Source organism: Bos indicus, chromosome 12 (genome assembly GCF_029378745.1).
Source record: "Bos indicus isolate NIAB-ARS_2022 breed Sahiwal x Tharparkar chromosome 12, NIAB-ARS_B.indTharparkar_mat_pri_1.0, whole genome shotgun sequence".
Taxonomy (NCBI): Eukaryota; Metazoa; Chordata; class Mammalia; order Artiodactyla; family Bovidae; genus Bos; species Bos indicus.
Window position 1 is genome coordinate 89658943 of NC_091771.1, and position 19692 is coordinate 89678634.

The window sequence follows — 19692 nt, forward strand, 5'->3', positions numbered from 1 at the left end:
GGCCGGGTGGGACTCTGCGGCCAGACGGAGCGCACCTAAGGGCCCGCGCTCGCGGCTGGTCCTCGCGGCCCCGCGCCCCACGGTCGCTGTCGCAGCAGCGGGAGAGCAGCCCTGGGATGCAGCCGCTCCCGCCGCCGGTGCCCGGGCCCCTGGCCCTGCTGGACACGACAGGTGAGCGCGCAGGTGAGCCGGGCTCCGTTTCTCCGGTGCCCGAGCTCCCACGGGCCCCCTCCCACCTCTCATCTGAGGGTCCCGACTGCGCGGGCCTCTGCCGCCTCTTCTCCACCGTCTTCTACTGCAGACAGTAAACCATGGCCCGCACAAGCTGGACTCTGTTTTCATCCTTCCACCCAACTTCAGTCTCCAAAATTTTCTAGGAAAAGGTCATTCCTGGGGCCAGGTAGCTTCTTTCTCCTTGGGCTTCCCTGGGCTGCTGGGCTCCCCGCGCCCTCCCCAGACGATTCCATAATTTCAAGGATTTCCCTCCCAGCCTGATGCAGCCAAGCCGGGGCTGGGACACAGGAGGCCAGCGCCTGTATTCTCTGCCGGAGGCCGCCAGGAGGGGGCTGTTTTCCTGACGGGGGAGGCGGGAAGACTTCCAAAGAGAAGAGGCTCTGGGATGGGTGCAGAGACGCCTGGGTCCTGAAGGGCTTCACAGACCATCCAGCAGGAAATGCGGGTTTTAACTCCCAGCCCTGCAAAGTCTTTTTAAAAACCAGATTAGTGATGTCACTTGATTTTTAAATGATAACCGAGGAATTAGGAGTTTTTCTAAAAGAAACAATTCTGTGACCAACACTCTCTAAAACCAAATGCAAACAGTTACTGATGCTAACAGATAGTTGTTATTATAGTTATTAAGTACTTGTGGTTATTTCCATTATTATATTAGAATGACTTGATTTAAAAATAACATTTTAGATTTTTCTTCTGAGGAGGAACTTTAAATTTAAAAGATGCTAAGAGTTGGTTTTTTACTTAAGAATACTAAACATTAGTGTGGCTGGGATGGGATTATGGGTGTTTTCTGCCTTACATTTCTGGGTTCACACCCTTGGGGGGTGTGTTCTGTGTAAAAGTGGAATAAAAGGGAAATTGTTGGCTGAGGGCTTGTCCCTGTGTCGTGGTCCATTTCCCTGCAACAGTTGCTTTGTCTCCACGGCCGCTGTTAAGAGTAGGTGATTAAACAAGCTCCTTCTTTCTGGGCGGCCTGGGCCCTGTCCGCTGGGAGTGGGTGGCTAGGTGACTGCCGCCACCCCCCAACACTTTGTGATGCTTCCAGCTCCACTCAGTGAAGAAGGTGCAGAGGGTGGGACAGTGACTGGTTCTACTCTGTCCTTGGGAGGGGAGGCTGGGAGGGGAGGGGAGGGGAGGCTGGAAGGGGAGGCTGGAGGAGGCTGGGAGGGGAGGCTGGGAGGGGAGGGGAGGCTGGAAGGGGAGGCTGGAGGAGGCTGGGAGGGGAGAAACACTGGGCTGAGCCATCTTAATGTTAACACCAACCATGACCCTCTAGCTATCACATGCATCACATCACGTCTAGAATCCTCATTTATGCTCTCTCACTGCACCCTGTAGCAGTGAGACGGCAGGCGAGCAGGGAGTCGTCATTATCCCCACTTGCAGATCATTCATTCATTCAGCATGAAGCGATACAGGTGTGGGAACCCCATGTCAAGCAAGAACCCCATGGCCCCTGCTCTCAGGGTCTTGCTTCTGCAGGGTCAGAGGGGTGGGGGCACCTGCAATCACTCAGCGTGTCTGGCAGCCCCACCACAGTCGTGTAAATTGCCAGCACAGCTATAAGCCCAATGGTTGAGAACTTAGCTGACAGTCAGGGCACAGCCTTAGCTGCTTCAGTTGTAACGATGCGCATGTGAGACTCCTGCTGAGGGGACAGGAAGGAACAAGTCAGGGAGTCTGGTTTTTCCCTCCAGCACAGCCCCCACCTCCTCTCCAAAACCTGACCTAAAAGTGCACATGTGTGATGGTCAGGAGCGGCCCACCGTCTTTTCTTGAGCTCGTTTCTCATTGTCTGATGTGTACGTGAAGTCCCAGGTTTAAACGCCGAGTGCAGGCTGGGGTCTGCCATAGTGTCTCTCTCGTGCCTGGAGTCTGGATATTGCAGCCTGTGTCACTGAAACAAGGCCGCTCAGAGCCATCCCTTCCCCGTCTGCTGTCTTCCCAGACCTCACGTTCCCTCAGAAGCTACCACACAATCCTGACAAAGAGCTGCTTGGGCCCTGTGCTGTTTATCATGTAGCAGTTTCACAGGGAAAGTCAGACTTGGGAAAATGCAGTGAAATGGTGCAGTTAGATTGAAGATGGTTCCAGGAAGCTTCACATGGTCCTGAAGGAGACGCCTTTGACGAAGCCTGTCAGGACGTCACTAACGGACTTGACGAGGCCCCAGAAAAACCATTCATCCGGTGGGTGCCCTTCTATACCCACTCATCATGCAGCTTCCTAAAGGGGCCGATCAAAGCGGAGCTGAGGAGCCTTCGGAACCAGAGTGTCGTCGCAGGGAGGCGAGGGGTCAGCCAGATGGGCTCACGGAGCTAAGAGATCAGGTCCAACAGTCGGATCGGTGGTGTGAAACAGGCACTGAGATGTCAGTTAATTATTTTGAGCATAACGAACCTATAATGCATTAAAATAGTAAAAATAGCAAAGCCCTCTGAGGAGGAGGGCATTTGATAATTTCGTCAAACACTTAGTCCCATAAAATTTTGTTTCCGGCATCTTACTGCTCTTAAAATATGCTTTACAACCGAGATTGGTCTGGGCCCTCGGGAAGAGTGGTCGAGGGCGAGCACTGCCCAGGACACAGCACGGCTGTGGGTTCCCCTATGGGGCTCGGGGCTGGGCAGGGTGGCCAGCACGTAGGAGAGGTGAGCCCCGGGCCAGGTGGGCAGGGCGGAGGCTAGAGGGCCCCTCTGGCTGCTGGAGAGCCCTGTGTCACTGGTGTGGTTGTCAAGTCAGTGTCCAAGGTAACAGCGTCGTTAATTTTCCAAACCGTAGAAGATGTGTTTTTAACTTTTGCGTCCTTTATTTCAATGTACCTGCCATGCTAAAGTTAATCACCCAGGACAGGGTGTCGCCCGTGGGGAGGGAACTTTCTCTCACTCACCCATTGTCAAAGTGGCTTTGCCTTCCCATGATCTCTTCCCCCTACAAGACACCCCAGATCAGTCATAACCGCTGACCTTTCAGTCTCCGGGGGAAACCAGCTTCTACTTGAATCCTTGGTTTCAGGCTTTAAATATGCAAGGAGAAATAAGTGATTGCTTCTGCATGCTTGTGACTGTGCCAGGACGATGCAGCGAACAGCAGTGAATGAGGGAAAGCCCTCCGCGGGGACCCCGGGCCCGCTGGGCCCAAAGGTGGGCCTCGTCCGCTCACACCGGGGCTGTGCGTGCTGTGGACACTCCTCTCAATGGTTCACCCTAAACAGGTCTTATATATTTGTAATAAAAATTATCGGAAAATAGCAGTGAAAGAGCAGGTGAAGGGTGGAGGGCCTCCGGAATGGAGTGACCTTCTGGAGAGCTTCGCCCCAGCCAGGCCAGTGGGTAGAGCAGTGTTCCCAGGCTGACCAAGCGATTCTGAGTCAGCACGTTGACTCAGGGTTTTGGGTAATTTATTTCTGAGTATATGACAATCTGGTTTTGGGTGGCATGACCTTGGCCTGCCGTTCAGCTTTGCTGATTGGACTCCAGACAGCGTGTAAATCTTCAGATGCACAGTCCAGAGCAGCGGAGGCGGGTGAGTGCTGCTGGCGGGGACTGCGGTCATCTGAGATGGTATACATGTATGTCACTCATGTCCACCTCTGTGTGACCTCGTGGACTGTAGCCCACTAGGCCCCTCTGTCCGTGGGATGGTCCAGATCTAAGATGGTGGTTGTGGTCAAATGCACAGCTGCTTCCCCAGCGAACACACATACAAACCCATCGATTTTGAAAACTTTGGTGTGGGAAGAAGCACCACGCTTTTCTTTCATCCCATTTTGTTCTGGAGTCACAGGCATCAAGACAGGTAACTCTGCAACAAGCAGAACATGCCAGCCTGGCTGGGCTCCGTGCAGGTCTCTCACCGGCCCTCTGCCTGGCTGTCTTTGGCTCTGTTGTGTGGTTGTTGATGACCACGTAGGGATGGGAGTAACTGAGATTTGATTACGGTAATAAGTATTAGTATTACAATTATGGTTATTGTAAACAAGACTTCTTGCCTTCCCTGAGACACGTGTGGGGAAGGTAGTTCCACACGAAACCCAGAAGTCAAGGCTTGGGGGAGGGAGGTGCCAGTGATGGAAGGGTTCCTTTCTTGCTTTCTTGAGTTCTGTGACTACAGATACCAGGGCATCCACAGTCGTGCCTTGCAGTCTGGAGATGTGATTCTGTTACCTAAGCAGAGTTTGGAGGTGGGTGAGCCAGGGCTGTCTTTCTGCTCTGCCTCTCTCTGGGTGCGACTTCCCTTGTTGAGGTTTCCTCGCAGAGCAAAATGGCTGCAGGGGCTCGGTCTCTGTGCTCACACTCCATGCTGTGGGAAGGATGAAGGGGAGAAAGGCAGAGGCAATGGTTCCTTTAAGAGATTTCCAGGAGGTTCCAGCTGACACCCTTGTTGAGATGGAGACTATTTGCTGAGGATGTAATTACCCAGCAGAAGAGGCTGGGAAGTGCCACCTCTCAGCTGGCCCATTTCCACATCCAATAATGGGCCCCGCTGACAGGGGGAGAGGGAGGCAGATGTGCAGGTGGGTGGTGGTGAGCTCTGCACACTTTTATACTTTTTGCGCCTCCCATTCGATGTCTTGTGAGTTTGGTGCTAAGCCGAGACCTAGAGGTGGGCCAGCGAGTGGGATTGGCTTGGGGTGGAGCCTGGGACAAGGGCGAACTCAGAGCAGCGTGGACTCATGGGTGGCCCGGAGGGGGCAGGCGCCCTTACTGTGCCTAGCCTGCATGGCCTGGTCCAGGCAGGGTGCAGAGGTCCTCCGACCAGCCTTGGAGCTGGGGTGGGGTCCAGGCCTGGGGAGCACCAGGCCCCTGCTTGAGTGGCTGCCTGGCTGTTGCCGTGGGCTGGGGCCGGGGTGGAGGGCTGGGGGACTTGGGACCTGGGGAGGGCTTGGCCAGCCCAGTGTTTACTGAGAACCCGCCATGTGCAAGCGCCGTCCTAGGCAAGAGGGGGTGTCGGGGAACGAGACAGAGCACCGCCCACCCCCCGCAGGGCCCATTGTCTAGGAGGCAGCGTTAGGGAAGTGGACACAGAACGCGTGCATGGTGACCGTGGCTTAAGACACTCTGGGTGCAGCGGGGGCCTTGGGGGAGGGTGGCCAGGCTCCTGTTCTCACTGTAGGCGGTCTGACGGAGGCCCGGGTGAGGGCGGCCGTGCAGGAGGACCAGTGGGGTCTGTGTGGTTCACCAGGTGACAGCGAGGCAGCGGGCAAGACCTCAGGCTGGGCATGGGAGGGGGCGGCGAGCGGTCCCTGCTCTCAGGACTGGGGCGGGGAGGATGGAGGCAGACACTCGCGGTCCCTGGGGAGTGCGTCCCAGGCCCTGCCCGTGAGCAGAGGGCTGCTGGCAAGAGCTGCTGGGATGCTTGCGAGGTGCCGGGACCCTCCCCGAGCCCAGCACCTTACCCACCGGCTCCTCCTGTGTCCTCCCCCGGCAGAGTTTGTGAGAAGAAAGAAGACGGCCCTGTGGTTTGTGGGGGCTCTGCTGGCAGTGTCCGCCTCCATCCTGACCGTCGGCCTGGCTGCAACCACCAGGACTGAGAATGTGACCGTGGGCGGCTACTACCCCGGCATCATTGTGAGTGTCGGGTCCCTGGGGGCGGGTCTGGGGGCCCAGGATCTACGGTTCCGTGTGGTGCTGACACACACCACCCCAGCCCCGCAGAGGTGGGAGTTTAGGTGGTTGGCTGCATCGTGGTGTGCAGGGTCCTGAGCAGTGGGGAGGGAAAGGAATCGGAGCCAAGGAGTGTGATAGGCCCTCCCCAGGGTCCCCAGAGGGAGCCAACCCTCTCAGAAACTGGACTTGGACTTTAAAAGAGGCCACGAGGCCTGGATGGAGGTATGCTGCTACGGCCGCACGGGAGCAGCAGAAAAATGAGCTGATGCGGTCCACATCTCTGCCTCTGGGTAGTGACCCCCTGCGGTAAAGTCACGGCCTGGCCAGACCTGGCAACAGCAGCCCCCAAATCCGGGGTCATCAAGGCTCTGAACTATGAGGTCGTGTGCACTGTTGGCAGTAACGTTTGCTCCCGGCGCTGGCGTTGCACTCGGGGAGCGCCGTGACATTGCCCTTTATCAGACGCGATGCCCGGGGCGGAGTCTCACACAGAGATGAACAGACCTTAAAGATGAAGCTTATTTAATTTCTCACTAAGAGTCCAGAGGAGTAATGATCCTGGTGCCATTTTAGCAAGGATGAAGGTGTTTTACAAACACCCTCGTTCCGTCTTTGTGTTGTTCTTTCTTTCTGTACTTTCTGCTGCATGAATCTACGCTACCTCCCTGTCTACCTTTGTGAGTAAACCCCCACGAGCAGTGTTGTGCGGATGGTGTTCTCAGTGAAATCTCTCGAGAATCTGGCTTCCTGGCCTGTGTCCTGGACGGCGGCGGGAGCTGGGGCTGGCGGCTGAGAGGACGTGTCCTCCAGGTGACCGCAGAGCGTCAGGATCAGCCGCGAGGAGGTCTTCCGTGTTCTCCAAGCTTCGGTGGCTCAGGAGCTCACCTTGAGTTCACCTTCAGAACGCCCCGGATGTGTTCAGAGCCTCGCTCTGCAGAGAACCTGCCTCCTGGGCATCAACCAGGGCAGAATTGGCTTCAGCAGGATGGTTTTGAAGGCAAACGGTGGACACGACAGATGAGCTTTGTTCAAGGCAAATGAGGATGAAAATCACTTCTGGGGACACACAGCTCCAACCCTGTGGCGAAGGGTGTGTCTCAAGCAGAAATTGGGCGAGAGGGTGCAAACACCTCAACATTTTGGAAAGAGAATTTTTTTCAAATCTGAAAACATGGAACTTAAGGCAACAATAGACGTACTTTAATTTATTTATATTGGAGGGGATTTTGCTCTCTTGGATGGTGGAGCAGGACTGCAATATTTGGAAGAAAATGCTCGTCTTTCTGTACTGCTTGAGAATTTTAAAATTACTGATGAAAACTGCATCTGTGTGTTCATGTCTGTCTCATGGATGTCCTCACAGAGAAGACATTCATGGACACAGGTAGGTCTGACGTTTATGCATTCAGTTTGGTGCCATGGCCTTAGAGATGCCCCAGCCCTGCTGGCCGCCCCCGCCTGCTCCTCATGGTCACTCGGAAGCCAGCAGGCAGGCAGAGCCGCGGGCAGCGTCTGGTGGGCTCCAGAGCCGGGTCTCAGGCCGCTCTGTGTGTCCCCAAGGGGCTTGTCTCCCACTGCTCTGAGCAGCAGCCCCGGCGTTGCTGGAACTCCACTCTTCAGAAACTGAGACGTTCTCCCCGGGGTGGGCACGGTGGGGTGAGGCTGCCTGCACCCCTGGGCGCTGAGACGTGCACAGCCCGGGGGTTTCCCCCCTGCACCCACGTCACCCGCCCCCTGGGCGAAGAGCCAAGGCCGGGGGGCGAGCGGATGGTCCCGGGAGTTACCGCCTGCTCAGCTGAGTGACGGGTGTCAGCCTGTCTGTCTGGAACAGCCCTTCCGGCTTCCTGATCCTCCCCAACAGGTCAGCCGTCCTCCTCCAATGGTCCAGGAGAAACCCTGGGATGGGCCTCTCTCTGGCCCCCTGACACAGAGGACGGGTCCCTGTGAAGATGTTCTCCGTGTTGGGGTGGGGGCCCGTGACGCTCTTTTCCCAGAATTGGTTCAATGATGTGTTGTTCACATTACTCAGTGTTCAGCTCAGTGAAATGTTCAACTCAGTAATGTCCGACTCTTTACGACCCCATGGACTGCAGCACGCCAGGCTTCCCTGTCTTTCACTATCTCTCACAGTTTGCTCAAACTGATGTCCACTGAGTCAGTGATGCCATCCAACCATCTCTTCTTCTGTCATCCCCTTCTCCTCCTGCCTTTAATCTTTCCCAGCATCAGGGTCTTTTCAAATGAGTCAGCTCTTCACATCAGGTGGCCAAAGTATTGGAGCTTCAGCTTCAGCATCAGTCCCTTCCAATGAATATTCAGGACTGATCTCCTTTAGGATGGACTGGTTGGATCTCCTTGCAGTCCAAGGGACTCTCAAGAGTCTTCTCCAACACCACAGTTCAAAAGCATCAATTCTTCAGCACTCAGCTTTCTTTATGGTCCAACTCTCACATCCATACACGACCACTGGAAAAACCACAGCCTTGACTAGACGGACCTTTGTCAGCAAAGTGATGTCTGTGCTTTTTAATTCGCTGTCTAGGTTGCTGATAGCTTTTCTTCCAAGGAGGAAGTGTGTTTTAATTTCATGCCTGCTGTCACTGTCTGCAGTGATTTTGGAGCCCAAGAAAAAAGTTTGTCACTGTAGGAGTTCAGGTATTTGAACACAAGATGAGAACACGGTTGGGAACACGGTTGGGAACACGGCAGCTTCACTGTTACGCCGGCTTTGATGGCTCTGGAGAGGCCCACCCGTCGGGCGTGAGCCACCGCCCACCCCATCCCCACCACTCGTGCTTCCAGCCCCGGCGGTGGGGGTGGCCAGCCGTGCTCTCTGATGGGATGTCCTGAGGTGGGTGGTCACTGCTCCGTGTCCGCTTTAGGCCGTCAGGCCTGTAACCTGAGCGCTCTCTCCCTTGTTTTCCTTTGGCGTCAGCTGGGCTTTGGATCTTTCTTAGGAATTATCGGCATCAACCTGATGGAGAACAGGAAACAAATGGTGAGAATGTGTGTTGTTTCAAATATGGGCAGTGGGGGGGTGTGGGGGTGTGGGGGGGTGTGGGGGTGTGGGAGTGGGGAGTGTGTGGGGCGTGTGGGGGTGTGGAGTGTGTGGGGGGAGTGTGGGGGGGGTGTGGGCAGTGGGGAGTGTGTGGGGCGTGTGGGGGTGTGGAGTGTGTGGGGGCAGTGTGGCGGGGTGTGGGCAGTGGGGAGTGTGTGGGGCGTGTGGGGGTGTGGAGTGTGTGGGGGGAGTGTGGGGGGGTGTGGGCAGTGGGGAGTGTGGGGGTGTGGGAGTGGGGAGTGTGTGGGGGGAGTGTGGGGGGCTGTGGGCAGTGGGGCGTGTGAGGGGAGTATAGAGGAGGTGTGGGGGTGGGGCGTGTGGGGATGGGGAGTGTTGGGGGGAGTGTGAGGGCTGGGGGGGTGGGATGTGGGCAGGGCATGTCCCCCTCACAGCTCTAGCTGTAGGTGTTCCTAGGAAAGCCCTGCCCCAACCCAGCACCCCAGAATCAGCCCCTAGCTTTGCACTGTAAGTCCAGACTCGGGCCTGAGTGGCTGCCGTTCACATCCTCGTCTAAGTGAGCCCCACCCCTGGGACTGTGGGTTATGTCCCACAGCTTCATGTGGTGTCTTAGCAGCTAAGGTTGGGGCACAGGAAGAGAAGTGTAGGGCTGGTCACTAGTTTAAGTCACTGTGGATAAACTTCAGGCAAAACCACGCACGTGTGAGCATTTGTGCTTGAGTCAGGAGCCCTCGCATATTCTCCTGCCTCTGGTGTATGATAGCGCGTAGCCTCTCCCAGACTGGGGAGAGAGGATCAGCACAGAGCCAGGAGGACTGTGGTTCACAGGGCTTTGCAGAGGACACGTCCACAGCTGTCTGTCTGTGGGCTATGCATGCCAGCCTTGATCGGTGCTACAAACCTGATTTTTATTGAGTGTTTCCATTTGGAATCTGTGTTGCTGATGTACCCCTTTGGGAAATAGAGCTATAAGAATGCTAGTTAATTTTGCTGGTTCAGTGTGGCAGGCCTCTGTGAGGTTCAGAAGGGATGTGCCGTTTCTGCCTCGTCTCACATCAGATGGTGCTGGTGTTTCCGCCTCTACACTGCTTCCGTCTTCCTGCGGCGTCATCAGTGCCGCAGTGGCTGCACTGGGCGCCCATGGTGTGTGAGGATGTGGGGAAGGTGGCGCCTCTCTGGAAAACAGCCTGGCAGCTCCTCAGAGGGTTCCAGCCAGAGCTCCCGCAGAGTAGGGCGAGTGCTGTCTGTCTCACGCCGGCCACTCTGGTGGGTGTGACGGGGCTTGTCGTGGATTTGTCTTTCCTTGATGAGTGACACTGAGCTGCTTTCATGTTCTGGTTGGTTTTTGTACATCATTTTTGGGGAAATGTTTATTCAGGTCCTTTGGCCATTTTTAAATTCGGTCACGTCTTGTCAGTTCTGTGTACTCCAGACATAAGTCCCTTATCTGACAGAGGACCTTCAGGGGCTCCAGCCATCCTTGGGGTGTCTTCTCACCTTCTTGATGGTGTCCTTTGAGGCATAAAAGTTTTCAGTATTCCAGTTCCAGTTCAGTCTCTCAGTCGTGTCCGACTCTTTGCAACCGCATGAATTGCAGCATGCCAGGCCTCCCTGTCCATCACCATCTCCCGGAGTTTACTCAAACTCATGTCCATTGAGTCGGTGATGCCATCAAGCCATCTCATACTCTGTCGTCCCCTTCTCCTCCTGCCCCCAATCCCTCCCAGCATCAGGGTCTTTTCCAATGAGTCAACTCTTCGCATGAGGTGGCCAAAGTATTGGACTTTCAACTTTAGCATCAGTCCTTCCAATGAACACCCAGGACTGATCTCCTTTAGGACGGACTGGTTGGATCTCCTTGCAGTCCAAGGGACTCTCAAGAGTCTTCTCCAACACCACAGTTCAAAAGCATCAATTCTTCAGTGCTCAGCTTTCTTCACAATCCAACTCTCACATCCATACATGACCACAGAAAAAGTCATAGCCTTGACTAGACGGACTTTTGTTGGCAAAGTAATGTCTCTGCTTTTTAATATGCTATCTAGGTTGGTCATAACTTTCCTTCCAGGGAGTAAGTGTCTTTTAATTTCATGGCTGCAGTCACCATCTGCAGTAATTTCGGAGCCCAGAAAAATAAAGTCAGCCACTGTTTCCGCTGTTTCCCCATCTATATCCCATGAAGTAATGGGATCAGATGCCATGATCTTCGTTTTCTGAATGTTGAGCTTTAAGCCAACTTTTTCACTCTCCTCTTTCACTTGCATCAAGAGGCTCTTTAGTTCCTCTTCACTTTCTGCCATAAGGGTGGTGTCATCTGCATATCTGAGGTTATTGATATTTCTCCCGGCAGTCTTGATTCCAGCTTGTGCTTCATCCAGCCCAGCGTTTCTCATGGTGTACTCTGCATATAAGTTAAATAAGCAGGGTGGAAATATACAGCCTTGACATACTCCTTTTCCTATTTGGAACCAGTCTGTTGTTCCATGTCCAGTTCTAACTGTTGCTTCCTGACCTGCATATAGGTTTCTCAAGAGGCAGGTCAGATGGTCTGGTATTCCCATATCTTTCAGAATTTTCCACGGTTTATTGTGATCCACACAGTCAAAGGCTTTGGCATAGTCAATAAAGCAGAAATAGATGTTTTTCTGGAACTCTCTTGCTTTTTCCATGATCCAGCGGATGTTGGTAATTTGATCTCTGGTTCCTCTGCCTTTTCTAAAACCACCTTGAACACCTGGAAGTTCACGGTTCACATATTGCTGAAGCCTGTCTTGGAGAATTTTGAGCATTACTTTACTAGTGTGTGAGATGAGTACAATTGTGCGGTAGTTTGAGCATTCTTTGGCATTGCCTTTCTTTGGGATTGGAATGAAAACTGACCTTTTCCAGTCCTGTCTCAGTATTAATGAAGCCCATTTTGCTCACTTTTTCTTTTGTTGCTTATGTTTTGGTGTCATTTCTAAGAATCTCATGCCAGTTCCAAGGTCATGAAGATTACCCAAGGTCTAGAAGTTTTATCACTTACGTTTAAGTCTGGTCTGAGCATGTCTGCATAGTCGCTTCAGGCATGTCTGACTCTATGTGACCCCATGGACTGTAGCCCACGAGGCTCCTCTGTCTATGGCATTCTCCAAATAAGAATACTGGAGTGGGTTGCTATGCCCTCCTCCAGGAGATCTTCCCCATCCAGGGATCAAACCTGCCTCACTTATATCTCCTGCATTGCAGAGAGATTCTTTACCACTGAGAGTTGATTTTGTATATAGCATGAGACGGGTCCACATTCCAGCTTTTGCCTGAGGCCTGTGGTCGTTCTCCTTTTCAGTGTGTGGATTCACAGTGCTCGCTTTCCTGGGTCCTGGCTGGGCTGTGTCCTCTCTGGACCCTGTTGTTGGGGTGAAGCACCCCATCTCCACCCAGCTCTGGGCAGCCCTCTTCATATCACAACCTTATCTGCTTGGTATTTGCATTTTAAAATCACCTGCCCTTGTTGGAATGTAGACGGTGGGCCCAGCAGAGATTCGAAGATGACCTTCTAGCTACTGAGTAACAGCTGTCCCTCTCCTCGGAGAAGAGATCCCGACTGGACAGGGAGGTGCATTCACAACATAACCCAGAGCTTCCTATGGTTGCCAGGGCAACAGACACATCCTCTCTGCAACATCTGTGGGGTCTGGCCACCCTCACACAGGAGAGGCACCTTCTGAGGGGTGAGTGGTCCTTCTGCTAATGTTAAACCTCGTGGAGGGGGCCACGAGGCCTGGGAAGGATGAGGAGCTGTGACGGAGCCCAGGACACGCAGGTCTTGGCTAAGAGGACGCTCTCCTAACGCTTGTCCTGACAGGTTTCCTATTTCTAGCCTAGGGCTTGAAGGAGAGGACTTCCAATGTCTTTCCCAGCACCATTGCCTGGACCCTGGGTTCTCGGGCAATTCCACACGTGCGGTTGTCCCTGAGCCGGGTTTATCACACTTGTGATCATGCTAGCACTGGCTTCCAACGTTTCCTGAAGGTTGATGAGGACGTTCAGGTCGTGGGGACCTGTGCAAACTGAGCCAGACCATGTTCGCACATCTGCAGCAGGCAGGGTTGATGAGGACGTTCAGGTCGTGGGGACCTGTGCAAACTGAGCCAGGCCATGTTCGCACATCTGCAGCAGGCAGCCCTGCGTGGCAGGGTATTTTGGAACGTGTGTGCTTTCTGGGAAGCCTGGAGGCAGTTGGGTGGAGGTGTGGTGTGAAGGTCTTTTGGCGGAGACTGCAGTTCAGAGCTGGCTGTCAGCCAGGACGAGGAGCGCGGGTCTGTGAGGTCGTCAGGTGGTGCCCGAAGGCCTCACCAGGGCAGCGGGCCTGATGACAGCTCTGCTCACACACCCATTTGTGATGAGACTGGCAGGGTCCTCAGCCAGGGGCCAGCACTCAGCTTAGGCACATGGGCTGGGCAGACACCCACTCCCCAGACGGCCCAGTGATGGCTGCACGCAGACCTGCCGGCCCAGCAGAGCCATCTCTAGGGACAGCTCTGCTGCTCGGGGACGCTGCAGGGCCCTGGGGGGAGGCGGCGGGGGTGCAGCGCCCTCCAGGAGGCTGTGTGCCTGTCCACTGGAGCAGGCTTTCCGGCCAGGTGTTGGGCAGACCCAGTACCTGCACAGTGAGGAGGGGCCATGAGGAAGGCGCCCGGCCACCTGCCCCTTGGGACAGCCCCATGGCTGAGCGGGCCGCCTCTGGCCACGTTCTGGAAGCTGAAGATGAGCTGCCATGTGCATGAGTGTCGTACTCTACTTGGCAGCTTGTTTTACAGAAGTTTGGGTGAAAGTTCCGGTCACTTTACACACTTCCCAGGACGGAGAACATGCCCTCACGTTGTGGATTGCGTGGCTCTTGGAGGGGTCCTGGTGCAGGGCTGACACCAGCGACTCTAACAGGAGGGCACGTGGGAAATTTCCACTTTTGCTCTTTGTTTTCATAAACCTGAAATCATTTCACAAGAAATATCAAAAAAAGTGTTAAAGAGATGGCCGATCTGAGACAAGAGGACAGGTTCTTAGCCTCATGAATAATAGAAACGCGGGGAGTGAGAGTGAGGCTTGTGTGCTGTCAGATCGGAGGAGGCACATGGTGGAAGCGGGCAGCGTCCTTGGGGTCATCAGGGGCGTGCATCAGGCTGTGGGGGAGGGCCCACTCATCCCCTGGGTCCTGGCATGCGGAGGTGCCCACTGTATCCCTTGGGCAGCGTCCTTGGGGTCATCAGGGGCGCGCATCAGGCTGTGGGGGAGGGCCCACTCGTCCCCTGGGTCCTGGCATGCGGAGGTGCCCACTGTATGCCTTGGCACCTGTGGCCCCTGGGTCCCCAGAGCCCGTCCTGCAGAAACGCTTGTGTCTGAGCCCAGGCTTTTCTGTGGAATGCAATCAGGGTCTTGGTAGCAGAGTTTGATACAGCAAGGAACTGCCAGGCTCTGGGAGGCCCTGGCTTGTCCACGAGGCTGTGTGGTGGGATGACAGCTCCCTGTGTACCTGCACCCCCCGTACCCCATGAAACAAGCAAGTGACCGGGTAGGCCTTGCTTGGAGGGGGCATCCGGGCCAGGGTGGTGGGTCACCAGCAGCAATGGTGGGAGGTGAGGACCCCACGGAGCTGCCGCAGGGTTCCAGGAGAGAACCCTGCGCAAGGATCCTATAGAGTTGCTGTGGGGTTCCGGGTGAGGACCCTGCAGAGCTGCTGCGGGGTTCCAGGCGAGGACCCCGGGGAGGTGCTGCGGGGCTCCGCGGGGACTTGGGACCTGAGCAGGGGGGCGTTGGAAGGTTCTGCCGCGCCCGAGCCGCTCCTGTCTCTGCTTCCAGCTGGTGGCGGCCATCGTGTTCGTCAGCTTTGGCGTGGTGGCGGCCTTCTGCTGCGCCGTTGTGGATGGCGTGTTCGCCGCTCGGCACATTGTGAGTCCTCCCCCGGGTTGTCCTGGTTCAGGTCTCAGGTGCTGTGTGCGTTTAAGAGATTGTCGAAAGTTCAGTTTCCTCTTGCGGAACCCAGCTCGGTGACCCTCACTGTCTGCGTGCCCTTGTGTTGTCCGGTCGCTGGGCTGTCCTCCCCCCTTTCCCCTTGCCCCCACCGTGGCCAGTCGCCATTAGACCCGAATTCCCCACCTTCTCCGTGGCTCTGGGGTGAGCCGTGGTGCTCCTGCCGCATCCCCCGGGGGCTCTCACTGGCCATGGCCTCGCCCCTTCGGGCTCGGAGCCTGCGGTGACAGGTCTGAACTCACTGCGGGTGGCTGCCGATCTGTGCTGAGGCTGCCCTTTCCACTTCCCTCCAGGAGCCCAGGCCCCTCATGGCGGGCAGGTGCCAGTTCCACTCCAGCGGAGCTGGCTACCTACATGACGTCCACCAGACGGAGGTAAGGGCCAGAGCTCGTCCTCTCTCTGACCCGCAGCCTGTGTCCCGGGGACATGGCCCTGTCCCCGTTGGACTGTCCTGGCCCCAGCGTGTCTGTGACCTGTCTTACCACGTGTCTGGTGAGGAGCGGGGCATCTGCCGTCACCTTCACCCTGGACTCACAGTAGCCCCGCATCCACTTGTCCAGTCTGTGTGGCTTTTGAGATGAGCCTTTTATTGACTAATTAGTGCTTACGTGGGCCCCAGCTTGCTGGCCGTCCCGGGCTGAGGACACAGCGTGCTTTCACATCTGTTCTGGGAGCGACGGGGGTGTAGTGGCTGCGTGGCCCCCTCTGTCCTGCCATCTCTTATCTCACTGTCTTGTCTGTGAAGATTGGTCAGTTTGGTTAAACACAGCCTCTGACGCTGTGTGCAGAGGTTAGGCAGGAGGGGTGTGGGGCGGGTGGTGGGGAGAAGGTGGGAGCAGGCGCGTGGTTGAGGCCTCGTGGCTTCTGGGGACGCCGCCTGCTGCTGCCTGCCCATGTGGGACACCCCTTCTCTGAGGGCCTGGCCCGCACTCCTGGAGGGAGCTCTGGGGCCTTGTCCTGGTCAGTGGGGGCCATTGCCTGAGTCCCGGTCCTCACTCATGCTCGTTCTTCCCCGCAAGTCCTCCCTAGGGTCCCCAGCCTCCCTCTGCAGGTGGGTGGTCTCTGCTCCACTTACCGCCCACATGGGGGTGCTTGGCTCGTGACACTGGTCACAAATCGCTGAGGAAGGAGGGGAGGCCTCTATGGTGTGGGGACTGGCTTGGTCAGATGGAGCTGCTGGGAGGTCTGGAAGGGTCTCCCACCCGGAGAGGTCCCTCCCTGGAGGGTCTCCCACCTGGAGAGGTCCCTCCCTGGAGGCATGGAGCCTAGGCCCTCTCCCCCACCTCGTCCAGCAGCAGGCGCTGGTCACCTGGTCCCCTACCTCCCCCAGCAGGGAGGCTGTGTCGCCTACCAGCCTCTGCACCTGAGCTGGTAGAAGACCAGGCGGGTCAGGAAGCATGCACTCGGGAGGGGCGGCTGCCCGGCTTGGGGGCAGAGAGCTGGGTGAGGGTGAGGGCAGGGCAGGGCAGGTGTGGGCGCCTGGCTGCCTCTCTGCTTGCAGGTCACCTGTCACTCCCCGAACGGTGGGTGTCCGCTGAAGGTGAAGAGCAACACTTGCTACTGCTGTGACCTCTACGACTGCCAGGGGTGAGAGGCCGCAGGGCAGGGCAGGGGGCGCGGGCCTGGGGCCTGGGCAGGCGTGTCAGTGCGGTTCCCTGGGAAGCGGCTGGACGCAGGAGCAGGGCCCTGGGGTGTTTCAGAGCCTCATGCCCTGCCCCCCACCCGAGGCTGGAGGGATTGTTCCAGGGTTTGGTCCAGTTCCTGGAGGTAAATCTCCACTCTGTGGGGACTGCCCCCCGAAGCCTAGGACCCCTGGAGTTTTGGGCCCATGTGGGGCCAGCGGGGCAGTGTGTCCTGCTCTGCTCAGAGGCCTGGGGCATTCCCGGGTGAAAACGGCCTCGGGGCCCGCTGCCTGCTGCGTCTCCCTGCCGAGGGCCCTGGGCCCCCCCTGCCCACCCAGGCAGCGCCTCCACGGCTGCAGGTGACGCGTGCCCCTTGCCATGCAGCACCCAGAGCCCCCCCATTTATCACGAGTTTGTGGGCGTCGGCGCCTGCCGGGACGCGCTCCAGCTCTACTGGCTGCTCTGGGCCTCAGCCGTGCTCAACGTCCTGGGGCTGCTGCTGGGGGTCATCACTGCTGCCGTCCTGGGGGCCTTCAAGGACGTGGTGAGTACGCTCGCCCCTGCCAGGCTAACCGCAGCCTCGGCCCTTCAGCCCATCCTCCCTGAAGTGTGAGTGTCCTCCCTGAGGTGTGAGCGGCCTGAGCCCACTCAGGGACAGAGCAGGACGTGGAGCCTGATCCCCAAAGGCCTTGCCACACCTCCCTGGCCCGAGGCCTGCGGAATTCCAGCGCCTCCTCCCTGTGGGTCTGGGGCTCGGGCCTACACTTCCCCAGGCACAGGTGACTCCGTGTGCATTCCCGAGAGCCTGCCTGAGTGTCTGGGTGGCTCTCCCCACGGCTGGCATCCTCCCCAGGGGACTGGCTTCTCCAGGCCGTGTTCTCGAGTGGATCCTGTGGGGCACCTCCCACAACTGCCCCCATCCCCGGAGGTGCCGCACGTGAGGCCCCCGACACCTGGGCGTGCCCACAACCGCCTGCACCAGCAGCCATGCTCCCGTCACCCAGCTTTAGAGAAAAGGAGGTGTGAATGCACCTCCAAATGGCCCCCCGCGGCCCAGACCCCAGCGCCTCCCCCGCTCAAACAGCCGACGGGGGGCTTGTTACCGCTGCCCCGGAGACTGGCTATCGCCCGCATCTCTGAGCTTAGCCTGGAGCCTCTCAAGAGCTGTGATGTGTTTCTGGAAGGTTTCCTGACCCCAGATGAGTCCTGGGAGACCACGAGAGTCCCCGGTGCCCCCGTAACCACCCTTCTCCCTGGCTCCCACTTTGCCCTGCAGACCCCAGGCCCGCTTTCTGCTTGGTCACAAACCTCGGCAACCAGCTGGTCCTCTTGCCCCTGGGACAGCCAGGGTCTGTGGGGCCTTCTTGGGGGCTTCTCCTGCAGGTCAGAGTGTTCCCCTGGCAAATCTCCGGGGGGCTTCTCCTGCAGGTCAGAGTGTTCCCCTGGCAAGTCTCCGGGGGGCTTCTCCTGCAGGTCAGAGTGTTCCCCTGGCAAGTCTCCGAGGACAGGGAGGTTAGACTCCATAGGCGCACAGTGTCTGCTTCCGGGCCCTGCGAGCCTGGCGGAGGTGGCTGGTCCGTCCCCAGGGACGGTGGTCAGCCCGATGGGCTTCCCAGAATGGGTCCTGTGCTCACTGAGTTTGTGATAGAACCGCTGAAGCTTCTCTGGGGAATGTGGCAACCTCCCAGAAAGGCCACTCATTACACAGGACGCAGCTGTGTGTAAGCTATGTGCTGGACAGCTTCCTCTCGCAAACCCAGAGCTCTGGGTGTTAGGAGAAGCAAGCAAAGTGACTTTTTAGAATTTACACCTATGAGTAGATGCTCTTGTAAGTGTAGTGCGTCTTATAATTGAAGAATTATCTTAAACGGAGACACTTAACTCGCCACCCGAAGGTCTCTGCTGTCAGGGCTCTGGAGGCAGGTCCCAGGTGAGCTTTACTTCTGGTCAGAGGGAGACCCGCGGGAGGACGTGGACGTTGTCACCTGGGGACTCTACAGGATGACGGCTGTCTCCTGTATGACCGCCGGACGGGGCTGTCCAGAGCCAGGCTCGGCTGATGCATCTCCATCCTCTGTGGCAGGTCCCGCTGGCCCAGCTGGCCTACGGCCCGTCCATGGCACCTCGGGTCCTCTACGACCCCGCCCAGCAGATCCTGGCCTGCTCGGGCTTTCGCCCCAGGCCCCCAGCCATCCCGACCTGCTCATCCTACCCGCTGCCCCTCCAGGTAGGCCGAGTGCCCTGGCCGGGGCGGGGCTCACGTCACAGGCAGCCCTCACCTGGGACGTGCTGCCCAGGTGGGACCCGGGGGCCGGGGGCTTGGGCTGAAGGAGTGCGGGGTCTGTGGCTCCCCCTCCTGATGAGGTGGGGGTGGTGAAGCTGGTGTGGACCAGCAAGGGGGCGGGATGACACGGAGGGCGTCCCGAGGCCCCTCTCAGGACGTCCGACGGCCCCAGGGGTGCATTTTGGGTGTCCTTTGCTCCTTGTGGCCCTGGAGACCCAGCCAGCTGACCCTTCGGGGCCTCAGCTTTCCTAACCCCGATCCGGGTCCCCCGGAAGTTGGCTGCAGTTTCCTGGCCAGAGCGACTGGGCGGGCCAGCTGCCTGGCCCCCAGGACGTGCCAGAGTCCCCGAGTGGTGCCTGCGGGTTTCCAACCTCCAGCCATTCCCCACCTCGACAGCGGCTACCATGCAGGCTTCACTCTCACACAGCTCTGGAGGCCTCGGGGTGCTGTGGGAGGAGGCGTGTGGGGCGAAGCCTTGTTCATAGAGCAGCATCGCCGGGCCTGCCACCAGCCACCGGTGCAGCCCCAGCGTGATGGCCAGAGTGCCCTCGACTGTTGTCCTGTGGCCTCGGGGGCAGAGGGCCTCTGTTTTGGGGGGTGGTCTTGGCACATCCTCTGGTCTGTATCGATGACGACGAGGGCCTGATCAGCTTTTACCAGCAGCACGTGTAGGAGCACAATTCCACACACAGCAGTAATCAGACTCCAAGGAGATGCCGTGTGTGTCTCGTCAGGAGGAAAAGGACAGATGGCTGCTCCCAGCTCTGCTCCCAGCGGAGGAGGAAAGGGACTCTGCAAGTGTTCTGTCCAGTCACTGGCAGTGGAAAACACTCCTACACGACAGGGGGAGTGAGCTGCTGTCGGGGGCTGTTTTGAGCAGTTAGTCAAAAGAGAAATCACAGAAGGGAACTCACT

The 19692-nt window shown here is 57.4% G+C and overlaps 1 protein-coding gene across 4 annotated transcripts in view; it reads left to right on the forward strand.

Annotated features, from left to right (window-relative positions):
• Nucleotides 1-19692, forward strand: part of TMEM255B (transmembrane protein 255B) — a 34715-nt gene continuing 15023 nt past the window's right edge. For 2 of the 4 annotated variants that reach the window (XR_011569839.1, XM_019971794.2), the window contains exons 1-8: nucleotides 1-171; nucleotides 5668-5807; nucleotides 8782-8844; nucleotides 14701-14790; nucleotides 15165-15245; nucleotides 16373-16458; nucleotides 16878-17037; nucleotides 18577-18720. Coding sequence is in view for 1 of the 4 variants with exons in the window: in XM_019971794.2 (XP_019827353.2) it covers nucleotides 117-171; nucleotides 5668-5807; nucleotides 8782-8844; nucleotides 14701-14790; nucleotides 15165-15245; nucleotides 16373-16458; nucleotides 16878-17037; nucleotides 18577-18720 (819 nt within the window). In the remaining 3 variants the exon portion in view is untranslated. Of the gene's footprint in view, nucleotides 172-5667; nucleotides 5808-8388; nucleotides 8502-8781; nucleotides 8845-12363; nucleotides 12573-14700; nucleotides 14791-15164; nucleotides 15246-16372; nucleotides 16459-16877; nucleotides 17038-18576; nucleotides 18721-19692 lie in introns of those variants that run through there. The other 2 variants (XR_011569841.1, XR_011569840.1) reach the window with 2 other exon arrangements.